The following is an 18,722-nucleotide window of genomic DNA, read 5'->3' on the forward strand; positions in this document are numbered from 1 at the left end:
ATGAAGACAAATAAGAAGACATTTCTGCCCTTTTCAAGTATGCTCTAGAAGCACCCTTCTTTTAAGTCAAGATATGAGAATTTCTTGACCACAGCTGTGAAATTACAAGGCCCTTGCTCCTTCGAAGAAAAGCTAAGACAAACCTAGACAGTGTATTAAAAAGCAGAGACACTACTTTGTTGACAAAGGTCCATCTAATCAAAGCTATGGTTGTTCCAGTAATCATGTACGGATATGAGAGCTGGACCATAAAGAAGGCTGAGTGCCGAAGAATTGATGCTTTTGAACTGTGGTGTTGGAGAAGACTCTTGAAAGTCCCTCAGACTGCAAGGAGATCCAACCAGTCTATCCTAAAGGAAATCAGTCCTGACTATTCATTGGAAGGACTGATGCTTAAGCTGACGCTCCAATACTTTGGCCACCTAATATGAAGAACTGACTTATTGGAAAATATCCTGCTGCTGGGAAAGACTGAAGGAGGAAGAGAAGGGGATGACAGAGGCTGAGATGATTGGATAGCATCACCGACTCAATGGACATGAGTTTGAGCAAGCTCCGGGAGATGGTGAAGGACAGGGAAGCCTGGTGTGCTGCAGTCCATAGGGTCGCAAAGAGTTGGACACGACTGAGCAAGTGAACAACAACAATGAGAATTTCTGGAGATCAGGAAGTTGTGTCCGAGGTGCTCCTTCTGGGGAACCGAGGGGCGTGGTATCTGATTCCTGGCCAGTGATAAATGATTTCTGGCTTCCTGAGAGAGGACAGTGGTTGCAGACGGCAAGGACAAGAGGGACAGGAGCACTGGGGCTGGGCGGCCCTTCCCTGGGCAGCTTGGAGTACTTAACATTTTCTGTGACAATCTCAGCAGCTCACTCGCCTGACCCGCCCCAGGCCACCACAGAAAGAGAGGGGGACTCACCAGTCGGCAGGCGCCCCGGGGATCCCGCTGCCCGGCGCAGGCACCAGCACAGCGTTCCTCTCCTCCGTCAGCCCCACCCACTGCTCCACCAGTCGGGCTTCCCGCTCCACGTCATCCTCTGTCTTCTCTGCGGGCAAAACGGGGGCATGAGCACCGAGGGGGGAAGGGACAATTTCTAAATTTAAATCGGTTTGTACCGGGTGGTATCCACGTGTGGCTTAACTATCCGGGATGTCCCCCTCAAAAAGGATCTGAGGCTCTGAAGTTTAAGCCTGCGCAGCTCATGGAGGCTAGAACACCGGCCTAGCAGAGCCTCAGCCAGGAAAAGTGGAAAGAGCAGTGGAGCAGGAATGAGAAGATGCGGGTCTTTTTAAGAGCTCTGTCATTTGGGAAAGTTATTCCACAGGTGGGTCTTCATTTCCTACTTTGTCCAACAGGGATCCTACAAGTCATGTCGAGTTCATGCACCTGTCAGAAGGATCCAGTGGAATAATGGACAGGGCACTGCTTTATGAAACCACACATCATTTTACAGAGGATTAAACACGGTCTCCTGCACTCTGCAAAATGAACTTATTCTCCTTCATACTTGTAATGCAAGGGATTTTATTTGATCTATTTTGCAATCCTCTTAGCCTAATTTAACTCTGGAGTGAGTTTGTTTTTTTAAAGATATGTTGAAGTTCTAACTCCCAGCACTTTATCATTTCCTGAAAAAATTAATGTATTTATTTATATTTGGCTGTGATGCGCCTGCGTTGCTGTGCTCGGGCACTCTCTAGTTGCGGAGAGCAGGCGCTACTCTAGCTGCGGTGCCCGGGCTTCTCACGCAGCGGCTTCTCTTGGTGTGGAGCACGGGCTCTAGGGAGCTCGGCTTTCAGCACTTGCGGCTCCCGGGCTGTAGGGCGCAGACTCAGTAGCTGTGGTGCTCAGGCTTCGCTGCTCCATGGTATGCGGGATTTTCCTGGACCAGGGACTGAACTGGCGTGCCCTGCATTGGTAAGCAGACTCTTAACCAAGGGACCACCAGGGAAATCCAAAGTGGGCTTTCATTAGCAGGCTGAGCACATACAGAAACTGACACCAAGATGTTTTGCTGAGAGGATTTTCGCTGACTTCTATGTGAAGTGGACTCACATTCAGGACATGTGCTTTGGTAGAGAATCAACCTCACTGAGTGAAGCACACAGTCTAGATGAGAAACTGGCATTTTAAAAGTATATTTCTGCTCTAGAATCCAAATGGCTATTGGCCGTTGGAAGCAAATGGAATCCTCGAAGTTGGGTAGTGGTGAGCAGAGCCGCAGGCTGACTTCTGGCCACCCTCAACAAGCCGAGCACATGGTTACCGACCAGTGGTAGCCGGGGCCCACCTGCCACGTGTTGTGGGTTCAGAAGGGACCCTTTCACTGCAGTTCCAGGATCTGAGCCTGGAATACCTCATATGGACGTGTTGATATTGATGGCATTTGCATTCATCAAAATGAAAACTGAATTTAACATTTAATGTCATAGTCCACTCAAGTAATGAAACTTACTACTTTCAAATTTAAGGCCTGTTTAAACCAACCTTGCACAACAATTCACTAATATCTATAATTGTGACAGGGTCAAAAATCTGAGATACTATTGTGTAGCTAAGGGAGGAAAACAGCCTACCCGCACTGTCCAGTGAAAAGGCAACTCCCAGCCAAGAGTAACATCTCATGTACCTTTTTTGTTGCTGACTTTTTTAATCTGTTCGTCTAGGTATTCTCGCCGTTTAATGAGGGCATCCGACCACCTCTCTCTCACGCAGTTTAAGTCTTCTTCCTGGCATCAGGAAGGGAAAACATTTTCCTGTAAAGTGCACAGATAACTCCTTCTTCTTTTTTAACAAAAGGTGTTTCAATTGATTAGGAAACTTTTCATTAGGAAAGGCCATTAAACGTTGCTGTGTGATTAATATGCAAGAAAGCACAGAAGCCTTAGGAACCCTGCATGCTGATTGAGGATCCTGATTTTCAGAAAATCAGAGCCCCTGGACTTCCGAAAGGATAATTATACTTAAAAGCAAGAGAAGCTCCAACTACACCACCTGTTATACAATATGTGCATCTATGTATTTAAGTTGTAGCTGTTCGTTTGAAGAGGTTTGTGATTCTAAGAGGAAGGGCACCAGAAACAGACCCTCAATTTCAAAACAGCAAATGGAGAATCACATTTTCACCATTCATAGCTCAATGGCTTGGGTAACGTGTATTTTCTGAAAGGCAGAGAAGAGATCAGCAGAGAACCTCTCGCACTTGCTGCAAAGATCTTACCTCTAACTGCTACCATGAGGCTAACCAAAAATGCCCCATGCAAAAAGCCAACATGCAGTCAGCCATGCTGAGAAATCCCGGAAGCGGATGCTGGACCTGACTGTGAACCACGGGGTAGGAAGTGCACAGCCAGCCACAGGACGTTAGTTAATGGCGTTGCTGAGATTCAAGGGGATACTGGTATTTACCCTAAGATTTGTTTTCACTTGTTTGTTTTCTTTCTCAGTAAAACTACGAGGCAGGAAAGACACCTACCAACCCTATTCAGAAGGCTTTGACTGCCTAATTCCAGTCTAACCCATAAGATGGTCCATTAAGAACAGACACCTGAGGACTTCTGAGGTGACCCACCCTTTACTTGGAGGAAGGCACACCAGAAAACATGCTCTTGACATTTATGTACAGAATCAGCACAGAGACTGGGAAGTGACCCAGAAAGCTTCATCTTGGTTTGTCACCTTGACATTGCTGTAATCCCACATTCCACTGACTGCAGGCTGGTCAGCACCAAGTACAGTTTCACCTGTGCACTTTTTCCTCTAGATTTCCAGAAAGATTTAAGGCCAGGTTATGAATAACTAAGGCTGGCTTTACAGAAAGAAGAAAACTGGCTAAACAAAACCATGTGCTTAAAATGTCTCCAGTTTTCCTATCCGGCAAAAATCTTTAAAAATCAAATGGCGTGTTAGAACAACGTGACTCACTTGGATGTAAGGTGCTAACTGCAGGTTCACATAGGAAACACAGGTCTATTTAAAGATTATGGATGGATAACTACAGTTCTTAAGATCAGTTTAATACAGTGATAGTGGTATTGTTTAGAAAGGCTTTACAAGCTAGCAGTTCGAGATGGCATGGCAAAATTGAAGTATCTGCATACACATATTGAACTGATGGGGAAATCTGTAGAAACAGGATTGTGTCCCTGATTATGCTGAAAGCAAATCAAAAGCGAGTGAAAACGGCATATTCTTGCTCTACGGTCCTTCCTCCTCCCTGCCCTCGGCTTTGCGGATGCTGGCAATTAGCAGCAGCTGTGCCCCATGCCACAGGATTGACAGCAGCAGTAATACCTGATAACTATCCATATCATCACCATCCTCATCATCTCTCTGGTAGGAAAAAAATAAACACAAAGGACATGCATTTTGGTTCTCAAACAGCACACAAGGAAAACAGATCTTTAAGCTTAACACACACATTACAAAGGACAGCACACACAAACAGCATTGGCATAATAAACACTGAACGGAATCTCAAAAACTGGATTTAATTCACTTGCCTATAGTTAACTTAGCGAATTTAAGATTTTACTTTTTTTCTTTCATCGAGAAAGCAGTCATTTAAAAATAGGAACTGTCTTAGATTCTCTTAGCTGGGGAGAAGAACGAACCCCACTGGGTCAAGACTTACCCCAAAGTTGCTATTAGTTTTTGGGTGAGCTGTCAATTGAGATTTAGAGTGGGCCAAGTTAGAAAGGACTCTGGGGAGTTTCTTGCTCAGGCTCTTGGTTTTAGCCATGAGGCAGGAGAGGGAAATGGCAACCCACTCCAGTACTCTTGCCTGGAGAATCCCATGGATGGAGGAGCTTGGCGGGCTACAGTCCACGGGTCGCAAAGAGTTGGACACGACTGAGTGATTTCACTTTCACTTTCAGCTGAGGCCTGAAGGATGAAATGACTGAACCCAAGGCTCACACGGATAGTGGCAGGGTCAGGACTGAGGCCAGGTCTGTGCCCTTGACCTGGCACCACACCTCAGTTACTGTGACATGATCCCAGGGGAAAAACCACTGAGAAGCTAAGGCTCCACGTATAGTCAGTGCTCTGTATCCGCAAGTCCCCCATCTGGAGATTCAACCAACCACAGATGCTTCCTCATACAGAGGGAGGAGTGTACTGGGCCATTTTATGTGAAAGACTTGAGCATTCTCGGATTCTAGTATCCAAAGCGGGGTTCTGGAATCAATGCCCCTGGATACCAAGGGAAGACTGCAGAGATTCTGTATACTAAACCACTACAGTAAGAGTTTATGACTACGTGGGGCTAGCCTGGTGGCTCAGACGGTATAAAGAATCTGCCTGCAATGCAGGAGACCCAGGTTGGATCCCAGGTGGGGAAGATCCCCTGGAGAAGGAAATGGCAACCCACTCCAGTATTCTTGTCTGGAGAATTCCATGGGGTCGCAAAGAGTCAGACAGGAGTGAGCAACTATCACTCACTCGTGGTAAGAGCACAGCCCATGATTTTGGACACACAGCTCTATCATCCACCACTGCAGGACAGACCAGTATTCATGTACCAGTCAGGTGAGAAAAACTAAAACTGTCCTAAACCCAAGACGACACTTTACAATAACTACATAAAATACGCATTCTGGCAAAAACATTTGCCAAACAAAATGATTGTGTTGAAAATAAAAGGGTTTTAGTTGAGACGATTTTCCTTAGAAACAAGGATGGAAAGGGAATTCGCTGGTGGTTCAGTGGTTGGGACTCTTGGGCTCTCACTGCTGAGGGCCTGGGTTTGATCCTGGGTCAGGGAACTAACATCCCAGAAGCTACAAGGCCAAAAAACAGAGAAAGAAACAAAAATAAAGAAATCCCCATTTGTAGAGAATATCCATCTCTATGGAGGGCAGGATCTGCTTAAAATGAAACATCCTCCTTTCATTTTTCTGCAGTTATTACAGGGTTAATGTTAAAAAGGAAGTGGAGTGGCCTGGTCATATAAAAGACTATTTGTTCCAAGCACTTTAAAAAATATATAATTACATTGTTTTCATATTGAAGTATACTTCAAAATATACTGCTTTTCAAAAGTGCTTAAAAAAATACTGTCAAAATTATTCTCTGTATACTTTAAAACAAACTTCAGGTTTAGTTTGGTAACCATCATTTTCATTTGGATAACTCTAACTTATTAAATGCAAGCCCAATACTAAAATAACTTTCCTCGAATTAATTCCCCATACTAATGAATAAAGTACAAACAGCCCTAATTTATCATTATTTCTTAGACCAAGGAGATACTTCTATTCACTGAAAACCAGCTTGAGCTTTCATGATGGAGAACTATTCTGAAATCAGCTTTTTCTGGATTGGCTCCAGCTATCATATCAAAATAATTCTAATGTCCTATTCCACCAACAAAAACGGTACTGGACATGACCTGCAGGATGGTGCAAAGAAAAACAAAAGCTCTAAAACAGTCACTGCTTAAATTTGCATGGCAGGTACTATATTCTTTGAGGTTTTAACTCAAGAGGTATAGCTGCTTTAAAAAGTGCAAATAATCAACACTTATAAGTGTTCCTTTGGGCTTCCCTTGTGGCTCAGCTGGTAAAGGGATCACCGACCAGGGACCAAAACCCGTGTCCCCTGCTTTGTAAGGCAGATTCTTAACCAGTCAACCACCAGGGAAGTCCTAGAATTCAAGGTTTAAATGACTCGGTTAAATCAAACAAAACTAGGTATCCTCACTCCAAGTCTGAGCTCTTTCTACCAGGCCCTGTAGCTGCCCTCAAAGTTAATAGCCAAGCGAGGGACAGCCTATAATAACATCTACTCCACAAACAAGGAAAAGTCTGGTGGAGAAGCCTCCCCAGAAACAATAGACTCCAGCCTCATAGCTCCATTTACACTCTTCCCAGCCTTTGAGTCTGAGGCAGTTTTGGCCTGGGGTGAGTCTCACAAAGTTGTGCCTTCCTTTTGGCCCAACAGTCCAAGTCAATGTCCTTTGTAGCTTTCGGGAAAGTCTTTGCTGCCATGAAGCCAAAAGGAAACTGCGTTGGAAGATGACTCATTCTCCAGATAGTCTGGGCTTCTGCCCAGGCTCTACAGAGAAACTTTTTTCCCCCTCATGACACGGCACATGTTGCCTTCACCTGTGCCAGTGAGAGAACCAGGATTCAATGATCTGATGCTTCCAAGTCTCTAAATTGCTGTTGTTTAGTTGCTAAGTCATGTCTGACTTTGCGACCCCCATGGACTGCAGCCTGCCAGGCTCCTCTGTCCATGGAATTCTCTAGGCGAGAATTCTTGAGTGGATTATCATTTCCTTCTCCAGGGGAATCTTCCCCAACCAGGGATGGAACCAGGGTGTTCTGCACTGGGAGGTGGATTCTTTACCACTGAGCCATCGGGGAAGCTTGTCTCTAATTATAATTGATAGCAAGCCAGGGACTCAGTGAAGGACATGAGTTCTTTCAGGTACCTGGGGACAAGTCCCTGATCTCAAAGTTTATTGTGATTGGCAAATGTGATGAACTCTTAGATGGTTCCACCTTTTAATTAAAAAAAAAAAAATTAAAACAGAAGATTTAGCAAAAGGAGATTTAATGAACATAAACGATCATGAGGACAACTTTCAATTTAAAGAAAAAAGGAAAGCTTTCAGAGAGCTGGTTAATTATGGCAGCATCTGGGGGCAATTTTATATTAATAAAAGTGGAATCAGGCCAAAGCCAGCAATGTCACATATCCAACATAATTTGGGCCTGATGTAAAATAAAACCTGCCTAAAGTAAACGAGCACAATAGTGTCAATGTGTGTTTATAAATAAAATTATTACTATGCAGCACTAAGCCAATATGGTATTTTAAACCTAGAAAAAGGCAACGGATGGACATATGAATGGGTGGGGGTGGGGCAGATACATGGTTAAGGCAAAGAGCTTAGTTATATTCCTAAAGAGGACTGCCTTAGTTCTGTATTAACCAATCTTTGTTGAACTCTGTTTCAAACCTGTTGGTCTCACCTGGTAACTGTCCAACCCTCTCTGGAGCTTGGTTGACCGGGCAGTGATGCAGCCGATGGAGATGGACAAGATGGCTTCGACCATGAGTGGCAGTGTCCCGGAATGCTGGACAGGCTTCACTGTGACTTGGACTCTCCGGGAATGACCCTGCAGAGGCGGGGGTGCGATGCGGAAATGGGTGCCAGGAATGGGAACCGGGAGGGACAGGCGAAGAGGATAAAGGAAAGCGGGGGAAGAATGAGGGAACAGAGAGGCAAAGAACTAGAGAGCTCCAGAAACTGTCTGTGATGGTGGGACAGGGAGAAAGCATGAAGCAAGCTGAGGCAAACCGGGTACCTGTCTGAGCTGAAAGACGCCGCCCGTGTTGACGTCCTTGGCCTGGTGAAGCTCCACAGCGGCGTACTCCCCCAGCTCGTTCAGCTCCAGGATGGAGATCCACATCTCTATTCTGCGAGTAACTTCGTTCCACCTGCAGAAACACGTCCCAGCAAACAACCAAGTCATTATTCTTTTAACATTTATTTATTCTTATTTATTTGACTTTGCTGGGTCTTAGTTGCAGCATATATGTGTGTTCAATCTCGTCCAACTCTTTGCAACCCCATGGATTGTACTGCCTGCCAGGCTCCTCTGTCCATGGCATGATCCTGGCAAGAATACTGGAGTGGGTTGCCATTTCCTCTTCCAGGGGATCTTCCTGACCCAGGGATCGAACCTGCATCTCCTGCATTGGCAGGTGAGTTGCAGCACCTGGGCTCAGTAGTTTCACAGAGTCTCTACTTGCGGCTCATGGGTTCAGTTGCCTCTCAACATGTAGGAGTCTTACTTCCCCGACTATGGATTAAATCCACGTCCTCTGCACTGGAAGATGGATTCTTAACCACTGGAGCCTCAGGAAAGTCACATCCATGACATTATTAACCAAACACATTATTAGCAACAGGAAGAAGCCCCTAGTCACTCAGCATTTATTATGTGTAAGGCACTGCGCTATGTGTATCACAGATTATTTTCCTATTTAGCTCTCAAAACAACCTCTTATGGTATAGGTTCTTTTTATTTATGGAGGTGTGACACAGTGAACTGTCTAGCTCTCAGGTGTAGAGCTGGATGAGTCTTGACAAATGCACGCATCTGTGCCCCTTGTCTGCTCATGACCACAGCAGGTTTGCTCAGGCCTCTTCCCACTCAATTCCCACACCATTCGCAGTAGCCGTATAACCTCAGATTAGTTTTATCTGTTCAAGAACTTCATATAAATGGAATCATGCAGTAGTGTGCTCTTCTAGCTCTGGCTTCTCCGATTCAGTACAATGTTTGTGAGATTCGTCCAAATGGGTAAGAGTGGGGCAGAGTCCTTTTCCTTTTTTTTGTTGAATAATATTCTATTGTGTGACTACTAACACAGTTCATCATTCTCACACTGAAGGACATCTGGGTGGTTTACAGTTCGGGGGACATTATGAATAGAACTGCCATAAACATTTATGTACCAGGCTGCTTATGGACTCACATTTTCATTTTTCTTGGGTAAATACCTAGAAGGAAGATTTCTGGGTCATGGGAGAGGCAAAGAATCAACTTTAAAAGATGATACCCTTCTGTTTTCTTCTATAAGCTATACAGTTTTATCTTTTACATTTAAAGTCATGATCCATCTCCAATTAGGTTTTGTGGAATCAGGTGAATTAAGATCAAGGTTGTTTTTTCCCAAGTAGATACCCAGATGTTTCAGTCTTGTTGAAAAGATGTTCCTTTCCCCACTGAATTTTCCCAAAACCTGGTAGTTCCTTTCATCATTCCCATTTCACAAAGCAGGAAATAGGCTCACAGAGTCCTAATTCTCAACCACTGTCCAAGTGCAAGCCTTTACCCCGCGTCTGAAGCCCTCAGCCAAGCACACACCTGTCATGCAGCGTTCTCGTCTTAGCATGAAGGGAATCGACTTCCCAGATGGAGCTGCCATTCCCGGTACACCGGTGGCCCCACACTTCGATGGCCAGTGCTCCATCTGAAATGAACTCCAGGAATTCTTCTGTTACGTTGACCACGTAGTCCTGGGATAAGCGGGGGGAACAGAACAGGACAGGAATTATGCAGAAAGGTATCTGTAAAATTCACTTTACACAGATTCACTGTACACAGATTCACTTTAGAGTATGTTAGCTTGATCCCAACCTTAAACCCCATTGCTGCTGCTGCTGCATATTAGATGGGAAGGAATACCCTGAGATAACTGAACTGAGTTCCTTTCTTTAATACAAGAGGACACTGAGGAAAGTAGCCGCCCCATGTCACACGGCTTGCTGTTGCAGAGCTGAACCTGTCCTCCCTTCCTTGTGGTTCGGTCTCTTTTCCCCAGACTACCCCAACTTTCAACTGGAACAGACCAATTAGCACAGCAAAAAAAAAAAGAGGAATTTATGATTGTTCCTTGCTATGGCTTAGGAGACTAAAAACAGAATTAAATTTTATATGGTTATCTTCACCAGTCTGCACTCTTGCTCTTAAATGCTCCCACTCCAACTTTTCAAAAAAGGTTTCTCTCTTTATTTATGTCAGTGCTCGGGCTTCTCACTGTGGTGGCTTTTCTTGCTGTAGAGCACAGGCTCTAGAGTGCATGAGCTTCTGCAGCTGTGGCTCCCACAGTCTGGAGCACAGGCTCGGCAGTTCCGGTGCGCTGGCTTAGCTGCTCCTCGGCATGTGGGATCTTCCCGGGTCAGGGATTGAACCCGCGGCTCCTGCACTGGCAGGTGGGTTCGTTACCACTGAGCCACCAGGGAGGCCCCTCCCACTCCAACTTTTCACAAAGAGATGAGTGAAGAGATAGACACTGAATGGACGGAGCAGTAAAGCAAATCACCCAGAACAAAGCAGCAGGCAAGGAACCACTTTCATTTCCTTCCCATTAGCAGGAAAGGGAAGGAAATAGAAGGGCTGTGTTGTGCTGAATTGGTTTAACATTATACTACCTAACTTCTTATTTGGAGATCAGTTCAGTTCAGTCGCTCAGTCATGTCTGACTCTTTGCGACTCGATGGACTGCAGCATGCCAGGCTTCCCTGTCCACCAACTCCCAGAGCTGGCTCAAACTCATGTCCATTAAGTTGGTGATGCCATCCAACCATCTCATCCTCTGTTGTCCCCTTCTCCTCCTGCCTTCAATCTTTCCCAGCATCAAGGTCTTTTCTAATGAGTCAGATCTTCCCATCAGGTGGCCAAAGTATTGGAGCTTCAGCTTCTGCATCAGTCCTCCCAACGAATATTCAGGGTTGATTTCCTTCAGGATGGACTGGTTTGATCTCCCTGCAGTCCAAGGGACTCTCAAGAGTCTTCTCCAACGCCACAGTTCAAAAGTATCAATTTTCCAGTGCTCAGCTTTATGGTCCAACTCTCACATCCATATATGACTACTGGAAAAACCATAGCTTTACTAGATGGGCCTTTGTCAGCAAAGTAATGTCTCTGCTTTTTAATATGCTGTCTAGGTTGGTCATAGCTTTTCTTCCAAGGAGCAAATGTCTTTTAATTTTCAAGGCTGCAGTCACCATCTGCAGTGATTTTGGAGCCCAAGAAAATAGTCTCCCACTGTTTCCATTGTTTCCCCATCTATATGCCATGAAGTGATGGGACCGGATGCCATGATCTTAGTTTTCTGAATATTGAGTTTTAAGCCATCCTTTTCACTCTCCTCTTTCACTTTCATCAAGAGGAGTTCCTCTTCACTTTCTGCCATAAGGGTGGTGTCATTTGCATATCTGAGATTATTGTATCTCTCCCGGCAATCTTGATTTCAGCTTGAGCTTCATCCAGCCTAGCATTTCACATGATGTACTCTGCATATAAGTTAAATGACAATATACAGCCTTGACATACTCCTGCCCCAATATACAGCCTTGTATATTGGTATATTATATATTGGTGACAATATAAAGCCTTGACGTACTCCTTTCCCAATTTTGAACCAGTCTATTGTTTCATGTCCGGTTCTGTTACTTCTTGACCTGCATACAGATTTCTCAGGAGGCAGGTCAGATGGTCTGGTATTCCCATCTCTTGAAGAATTTTCCACAATTTGTTGTGATCCACACAGTCAAAGGCTTTAACGTAGTCAATGAAGCAGATGTTTTTCTGGAATTCTCTTGCTTTTTCTATGATCCAGTGTATGTTGGCAATTTGATCTCTGGTTCCTCTGCCTTTTCTAAATCCAGCTTGAACATTTGGAAGTTCTTGGTTCATGTACTGGTGAAGCCTAGCTTGGAGAATTTTGAGCATTACTTTGCTAGAATGTGAGATGAGTGCAAATGTGTGGTAGTTTGAACATTCTTTGGCATTGCCTTTCTTTGGGATTGGAATATTTGAAGATAGTCAGACTTTTAAAAGGAAAATAAATTTAATGACCAATTAGCACAAACTACACATTTTAGGGCGAAAAAAAACTCCAGGTCACATAGTGAGTCCAAGGCCTCTGATGCTAGTATTTATTAAGCCAGTTGTTAACTAGGATGTATCTTAAATCCAGGTTTCGCCCTTCTAAAGGAGCAACTTTTTAGCTATAAAGAAATATGAGGAATATTTAAAAGAATATACAGAAAACAACAACCACAAAAGATTAATAAAGAATTGACAAATAGACTTGGTAAACACAGCTTTAAAAAAGCGGGCTACTTGTTTTCATAATAACAATGACTTGATAACTGATGAATTTATTTACAAGGCAGCAATGGAGAAACAGACATAGAGAACAGACTTATGGACATGGGGAGAGGGGAAAAGAGGGTGAGACATATGGGTAGAGTAACATGGAAACTTACATTACCATATGTAGAATAGATAGACAGAGGGAATTTGCTGTAGGTTTCAGGGTACTCAAACAGGGACTCTGTATCAACCTAGAGGGGTGGGATTGGGAGGGAGATGGGAGGGAAGTTCAAGAGGGAGGGGACATATATACACCTATGGCTGATTCATGTTGAGGTTTGACAGAAAACAACAAAATTCTGTAAAGCAATTATCCTTCAATTAAATACATATATTTAAAAAGCCAAAAAAAAAAAAAAAAGACTTAATAGACTTTACATATGTTAAATTTTACAAGTGGTGTTTTCTAGGTGTAGAACCAGAAAAAAAATGGGCACAATTTGGAAAAAAAAGTAATCTCGAGAATCTATTACAAATTGCCCATGGAATATAACTGTAATATATAGTGGAACTGTATGTAAAACATAAAGTACACTTGGAGGTTAAAAAGCCTAATAAACATATTATGTTTCATAATGGGGGAAACCTCTAAGCTACAAGTCGACTTCTGAACTGAGCCCCGGCCGGCAGCCTCCCAAGTAGTTCATTTTGCAGTGGCATTTGTACCTCACAGTGAGAGAAGGTCACGGTGTACTGGGCATCCTTAGACTGTGGGGAAGGCACCTCAGGGTCCACGACAGGGGCGGCCACCGTGGATTCACACTGGTCCCAGAACGTGTATTGACAGAAGACGAAATTTGAGAGGTTTAAGGGCAGCCCAGTTGCTTCTTTAATTTTTACCTGAAGAAAGAAGAAGAAGAAAAAAAAAAAAACGCAAATATAACTCTCATAAAGAAAACAAACTATGCATGCTTTTCATAGGGATGAAATAAATCAGTCATCCATTTGACATCTGAAGCACTCCTGCCTGGGAGATTCCATGGACAGAGGAGCCTGGTGGGCCACAGTCCATGGGGTGGAAAAGAGTCGGACGTGACTGAGTACACAGTCATACAAGAGCATCTGTAATGAAGTCTGAACCACATTTGTAACCACAGTATATGAGCATGGCAACAAAGGCACACATCGCTCTCAAACTTTCCTATGACTGAGTTTCAGACACAGCTGCAACCTTTACTAGAAAAGCATGATTCACTAAACAACAGACGCTCCTTGCAGCTCACATACATAGAAACTTTTGAAACTTCACACAACTGTCATCATAAAGTGTGCTATACTTCTGGAAGAAGTACTATCCCTCACCATGTTTGCTGTCAGAAAGTTTAACTTGTACCATGTTTAATGCAGGAGCTTCCCTCATAGCTCAGTTGGGAAAGAATCTGCCTGCAATGCAGGAGGCCCCGGTTCAATTCCTGGGTCGGGAAGATCCGCTGGAGAAGGGATAGGCTACCCACTCCAGTATTCCTGGGGTTCCCTGGTGGCTCAGCTGGTAAAGAATCCGCCTGCAATGTGGGATACCTGGGTTCGATTCCTGGGTTGGGAAGATCCCCTGGAGAAGGCAAAGGCTACCCATTCCAGTATTCTGGCCTAGAGAATTCCGTGGGCTATATAGTTCATGGGTCGCAAAGAGTCGGACGCGACTGAGCGAATTTCACTCACTCACTCACTCATGTTATATGCAAAATGCCCAAGATTTTCCATCAAATTGTTTTGAATGGGAAAGGTCACTGATCCTAGCCTCCGCAGCCCCGCCCTCTCACCCGGCATGTCAGTTTCTTGACTCGGTGAATGATTTCCCCAGTGCTGTCTACAACTTCAAGACTCCCGCTTTCACTGGAGTTCTCCGAGGAGTCGTCCTCCACCATGCGCTCTGGGACGGCGCCTGTAACTCGCATCACTTCCACGTGGAGACGCCCTGCAACCTGGGTCAAGGAACCAGAGCACCATGGGGTTAAAAGGCAGCCTGTGGACAAAACCGACCTGAGATGGAAAGCATGCAACCATAACCCCAAGTGAGCAGCTCCACTGTGACTACCAGGCCACCTCCAGCAACAGGAAACTTCCAGAGCTAGTCCACTCCATCACCTGCTCCGCAACCACCAGGCTTTACTTGGAGCAAAATCTGCCTCCCAGAATCATCTTCATTCTTACCCTTCTTATAGGACAGTTCACGAACAGCACAAAGGCAGCTAACACATGCTACTTGGAGTCATTTATTTCCCTTATTCATATATTCATTCACATACTCATCTGATCAAATACCTGGCATCGTGGGGAACACCGAGAACATGTCTTTATAGACACGGGCTCTGCTGTCTGGATGCTCACAGTCAAACGAGGAGACAGAGAATTAAAAATCCAGGAACAACAGTATAGACTAACTGCTCTAACAGAGATATGTGTGGGTTGTCATGAGATGAATTTATCCACTTGACAAATATTTACGGAGAAGTGACTGGATGCCAGGGAAGGACTAAGCACTGCGTTTACAACAGCAAACCAAAGAGTCAGGCTCATACAGCCTCTATCCTCTTGGGAGCGAGAATGTGAACAGACCTTACACGGTGGCTGGAAGCAGGGGGAGGGGTGAGACCTACTCCAGCAGGGAGGACAAATACAAAGCCACTAAGTTATAAGGAAACAGTTCCTTTAGGATGGTTTTTCTAAAAAAAAAAAAGGCGGGTGGGTGGGGCTTGAAGTCTCCAGAATATCTTAGTGGTTTCTCTGGATCGTTGAGAGTTTAGCAGTGTCTCTCCTGTAACTTGTGGCACAGAACTGAAATTGATGGGAGGAATGACCCCAACCTTCGCAGACCTGGAGTGCGGTAATCAACCAGGTTTATCTTGGATACCACACTTTAAGGCTGTAACGACAAGTTGCGAAGGGGACACACGCGCAGGGGGTGCTGCTGTCATCTTAAACAGTGAGGCTCATTCTCAAAGACAGCTCAGATCACCTTCTGCAGAGCAACCGGCCCTGGCACCCAGGACCTGTGAGATATTAGTTGATGGTATTTGACAAGTGAGACAAATGTGGAGGAAGGAGTATGAGAAAGGGAAGAAAGGAAATATGAGAAATCAGTTAGAAGATGGTACTTCTTAAGCTTTTTACTCCTAATGTTTTTTGAGAACCTAATACATTTTTAGTAAAATTTTAGGGGTATCAATGGAACACGCAAAGCCCACCATGGACCCTAGCTTAAGTAACCCTGACTAGGGACTCAGCTACTAGGTATCTTTGCCATTGGAGTTGTGCCCACTTTTAACATGGGAAAAAGCAACTTAGCTCACTAGTCTCCCACACCATAGTGTTCACAGGAGGGTTACACATGTGGGAATATGAGACATGTATTTACACATCACAGCTGGGAACCTAGGGTTTATTTTCTGGGTTCACTTCAGGCAGAGTGGAGCCCTATCCTCAGCCTGCTCTAAGAACCACGAACCATATGTAAACTACATAATTAGTGGGAATTTGCTGTATGATGCAGAGAGCTCAAACGGGTGCTCTGTGACAACTTAGAGGGGTGGGAAGGGGTGGGAGGAAGGTTCAAGAGGGAGGGGACATATGTATACCAACGGCTGATTCATGTCAATGTATGGCATAAAGCAACACAACATTGTACAATTATCCTCCAATTAAAAATAAATTTTAAAAGTAAAATAAAAATGTAACTTAAAAAAAAAGAAGCATGAAAAACAACTTAGTATTTCCAAGTTTGCATGTTATTAAAGAGCAAATTACTTTTAAATTTAGTAGCATCATGAAATATTGATGCTACTAAATTTAAAATGAAGACATTCATTAATGAACTGGGTAATAAAAAAAATGTTTGAACTTGAACATTTTCTAAAATGTTTCAGGCTGACATAAGGCCAATATAATGAAATAACTGAAATATGAGAGGTATTTTTTTTTAAAGAGGTGGTAACAATGGAATGGTTCAGCTTGTTTGCTTTGAATATTTCAGATTTCAAAATAATCCCCTCAAGTTATATCTTATAAGGGCTTCCCTTGTGGCTCAGATGGTAAAGAATCTGCCTGCAATGTGGGAGACCTGGGTTCAATCTCTGGGTTGGGAAGATCCCCTGGAGAAGGGAACAGCTACCCACTCCAGTATTCTAGCCTGGAGAATTCCATGGACAGAGCAGCCTGGCAGGCTATACAGTCCATGGGGTCACAGAGAGCTGGACATGACTAAGCGACTTTCACTTTCACTTTTATATCTTGTAAGGACCACTTAGGGGCCAGGAAGGAGCTAAAGGGTATTACGAAGGTAAGAGCTTAAAAGAGAAGCCAATGTGGGCACAGAGCCGAATCTGGTCTCCAAAAGATTTCTAACTTGATTAAAACAAAGAAAATCCTTGTGAGCCACAAACAAAAAATATGCTCTAGTAATCTTTTAAAGCCATGAATTAATGTTGATAGTTCCTATGATATTAGTAGGGAAAAAAGAACATGATCCTGAGGCTTCACCCTAGTTTCTGGATCTAAACCAAGAACATAACTTAAATCGAGTTAAAACAACAAAAACCACACTTGGGCCATGGTCATTTTCTCCCAGCCTGGCTTGTCCTTACCTCCCCCTGCTGGCTGATGATAGGAACTGCATACTGAAGCTTCACATCACAGAAGAGACACTCCAGGAACACGTTCGCGACGCCAATCAGGTTGTGATTCTCTTGGGCTTCATAGAAAGGGTCACCTCGTTTCCCACAGAGTCGCTTTGCCTGAGTGGCAGGACAGGTTAGGGGATTGGGGGTAGAGGGTGAGTAGGGAAAGAAAACATCAACCTAATACTATTTAAAACCAGCTATTTAAAAATGTTTCAAAAAGAAAGCATTTATCCACATTGATTAAAAGTAAAATCAGAATCATGTCATACAAATAAAACAAAACTAGCACACGGGAGGGGCTTGTTAGGGCGATAACTGATGAAAAGGTGTGGAAAGCCTTTCTATCAGTTATAGCCCCACCTACCACACACCCCACCCCAACCCTCCCCCTCTTCCCTGGCACACCCTACCTGCATGGTTCTACTCCCTGAGCTTTGCTTCATTTCCTTTGTTGAGTCCTTTTCTCCATTACTAACGTCCGAACAATGGACCATGCTCTCTAAAATTATTCTTGGCATGCACCCAGCCATGAATACCGCTAGGAGAGCATGAGCATATGCTAATGAACACAAAACCCATGCTGGCCCATCTAAGCTGGTTTTTAACACCACCAACAAAACGGCACAAATTCACTTTTCCCACTTCATTTCACTTGAAATGTACCAAAGATGCAGAAGGTGCTAGGTGTTCTCTTCACGTAGTTCCTATCTGTGTGAGGATCACATATTTTATGACCCATCCACCTGACTTTCACTTTACATTTCTAATATAAATGTCCCCAGCATCACTACAAATACGCAGTGATGCACATGTGTGTGTTCTGACGATTGTGTGTTAGTCACTCAGTCGTGTCCGACTCTTTGCGAATCCATGGACTGTAGCCCACTAGGTTCCCCTATCTGTGAAATTCCCCAGACAAGAACAGTGGAGTGGGTTGTCATTTCCTTCTCCAGTTCTAATGGTTAAGTCACTCATATTCTGTCCTTTTAATGCAACCAAACTCCTTGACATTTTGTCCCTTTTACCTCAGGAATCTTTTCCTTCCATTCCTGATAAAGGTCTCTCATATCAATTAATTTATTCCCCAGCTTCTCAATGGTCCACACTTGGGTGCTCTTTCCTTTCCTCCTCACCTGAATAGCTGGCTCACTCACTATTGCTCCTCTCTGTAGAATATAGGAAAACAAAGACAAAAAACCAAACAGCAAATCTTGTTATAACGTTTTTGGACTGCTGAAGCAATATGCATTATCACCAAGTAGAAAGCTTGAAAAAGACACATAACGTATACAAAGAAAGATGAAATCTACCATATACAGAATATTCTAGTTTATTTTCAATCTTCTTTGTAGGGCCGTGCATGCACGTTTTATTTTTAATCACACTCAGAACCAAGCAAAAATACAAATTTCCCATCCCAATTCT

At 44.0% G+C, this 18,722-nt stretch overlaps 1 protein-coding gene across 3 annotated transcripts in view; it reads right to left on the reverse strand.

Moving 5' to 3' along the window:
* KIF13A (kinesin family member 13A) overlaps positions 1–18,722 on the reverse strand; it is a 194,890-nt gene that overhangs the window by 23,150 nt on the left and 153,018 nt on the right. For 2 of the 3 annotated variants that reach the window (XM_018038721.1, XM_018038722.1), the window contains exons 19-28: positions 18,323–18,463; positions 17,262–17,411; positions 14,442–14,603; positions 13,348–13,521; positions 9,886–10,037; positions 8,317–8,449; positions 7,981–8,127; positions 4,295–4,333; positions 2,631–2,730; positions 920–1,046 (exon numbers count right to left, since the gene is read on the reverse strand). In XM_018038721.1, coding sequence (XP_017894210.1) covers positions 920–1,046; positions 2,631–2,730; positions 4,295–4,333; positions 7,981–8,127; positions 8,317–8,449; positions 9,886–10,037; positions 13,348–13,521; positions 14,442–14,603; positions 17,262–17,411; positions 18,323–18,463 — 1,325 coding nt within the window. The remainder of the gene's footprint in view (positions 1–919; positions 1,047–2,630; positions 2,731–4,294; positions 4,334–7,980; positions 8,128–8,316; positions 8,450–9,885; positions 10,038–13,347; positions 13,522–14,441; positions 14,604–17,261; positions 17,412–18,322; positions 18,464–18,722) is intronic. The other variant, XM_018038723.1, reaches the window with a different exon arrangement.

Source organism: Capra hircus, chromosome 23 (genome assembly GCF_001704415.2).
Source record: "Capra hircus breed San Clemente chromosome 23, ASM170441v1, whole genome shotgun sequence".
NCBI classification, from domain to species: domain Eukaryota; kingdom Metazoa; phylum Chordata; class Mammalia; order Artiodactyla; family Bovidae; genus Capra; species Capra hircus.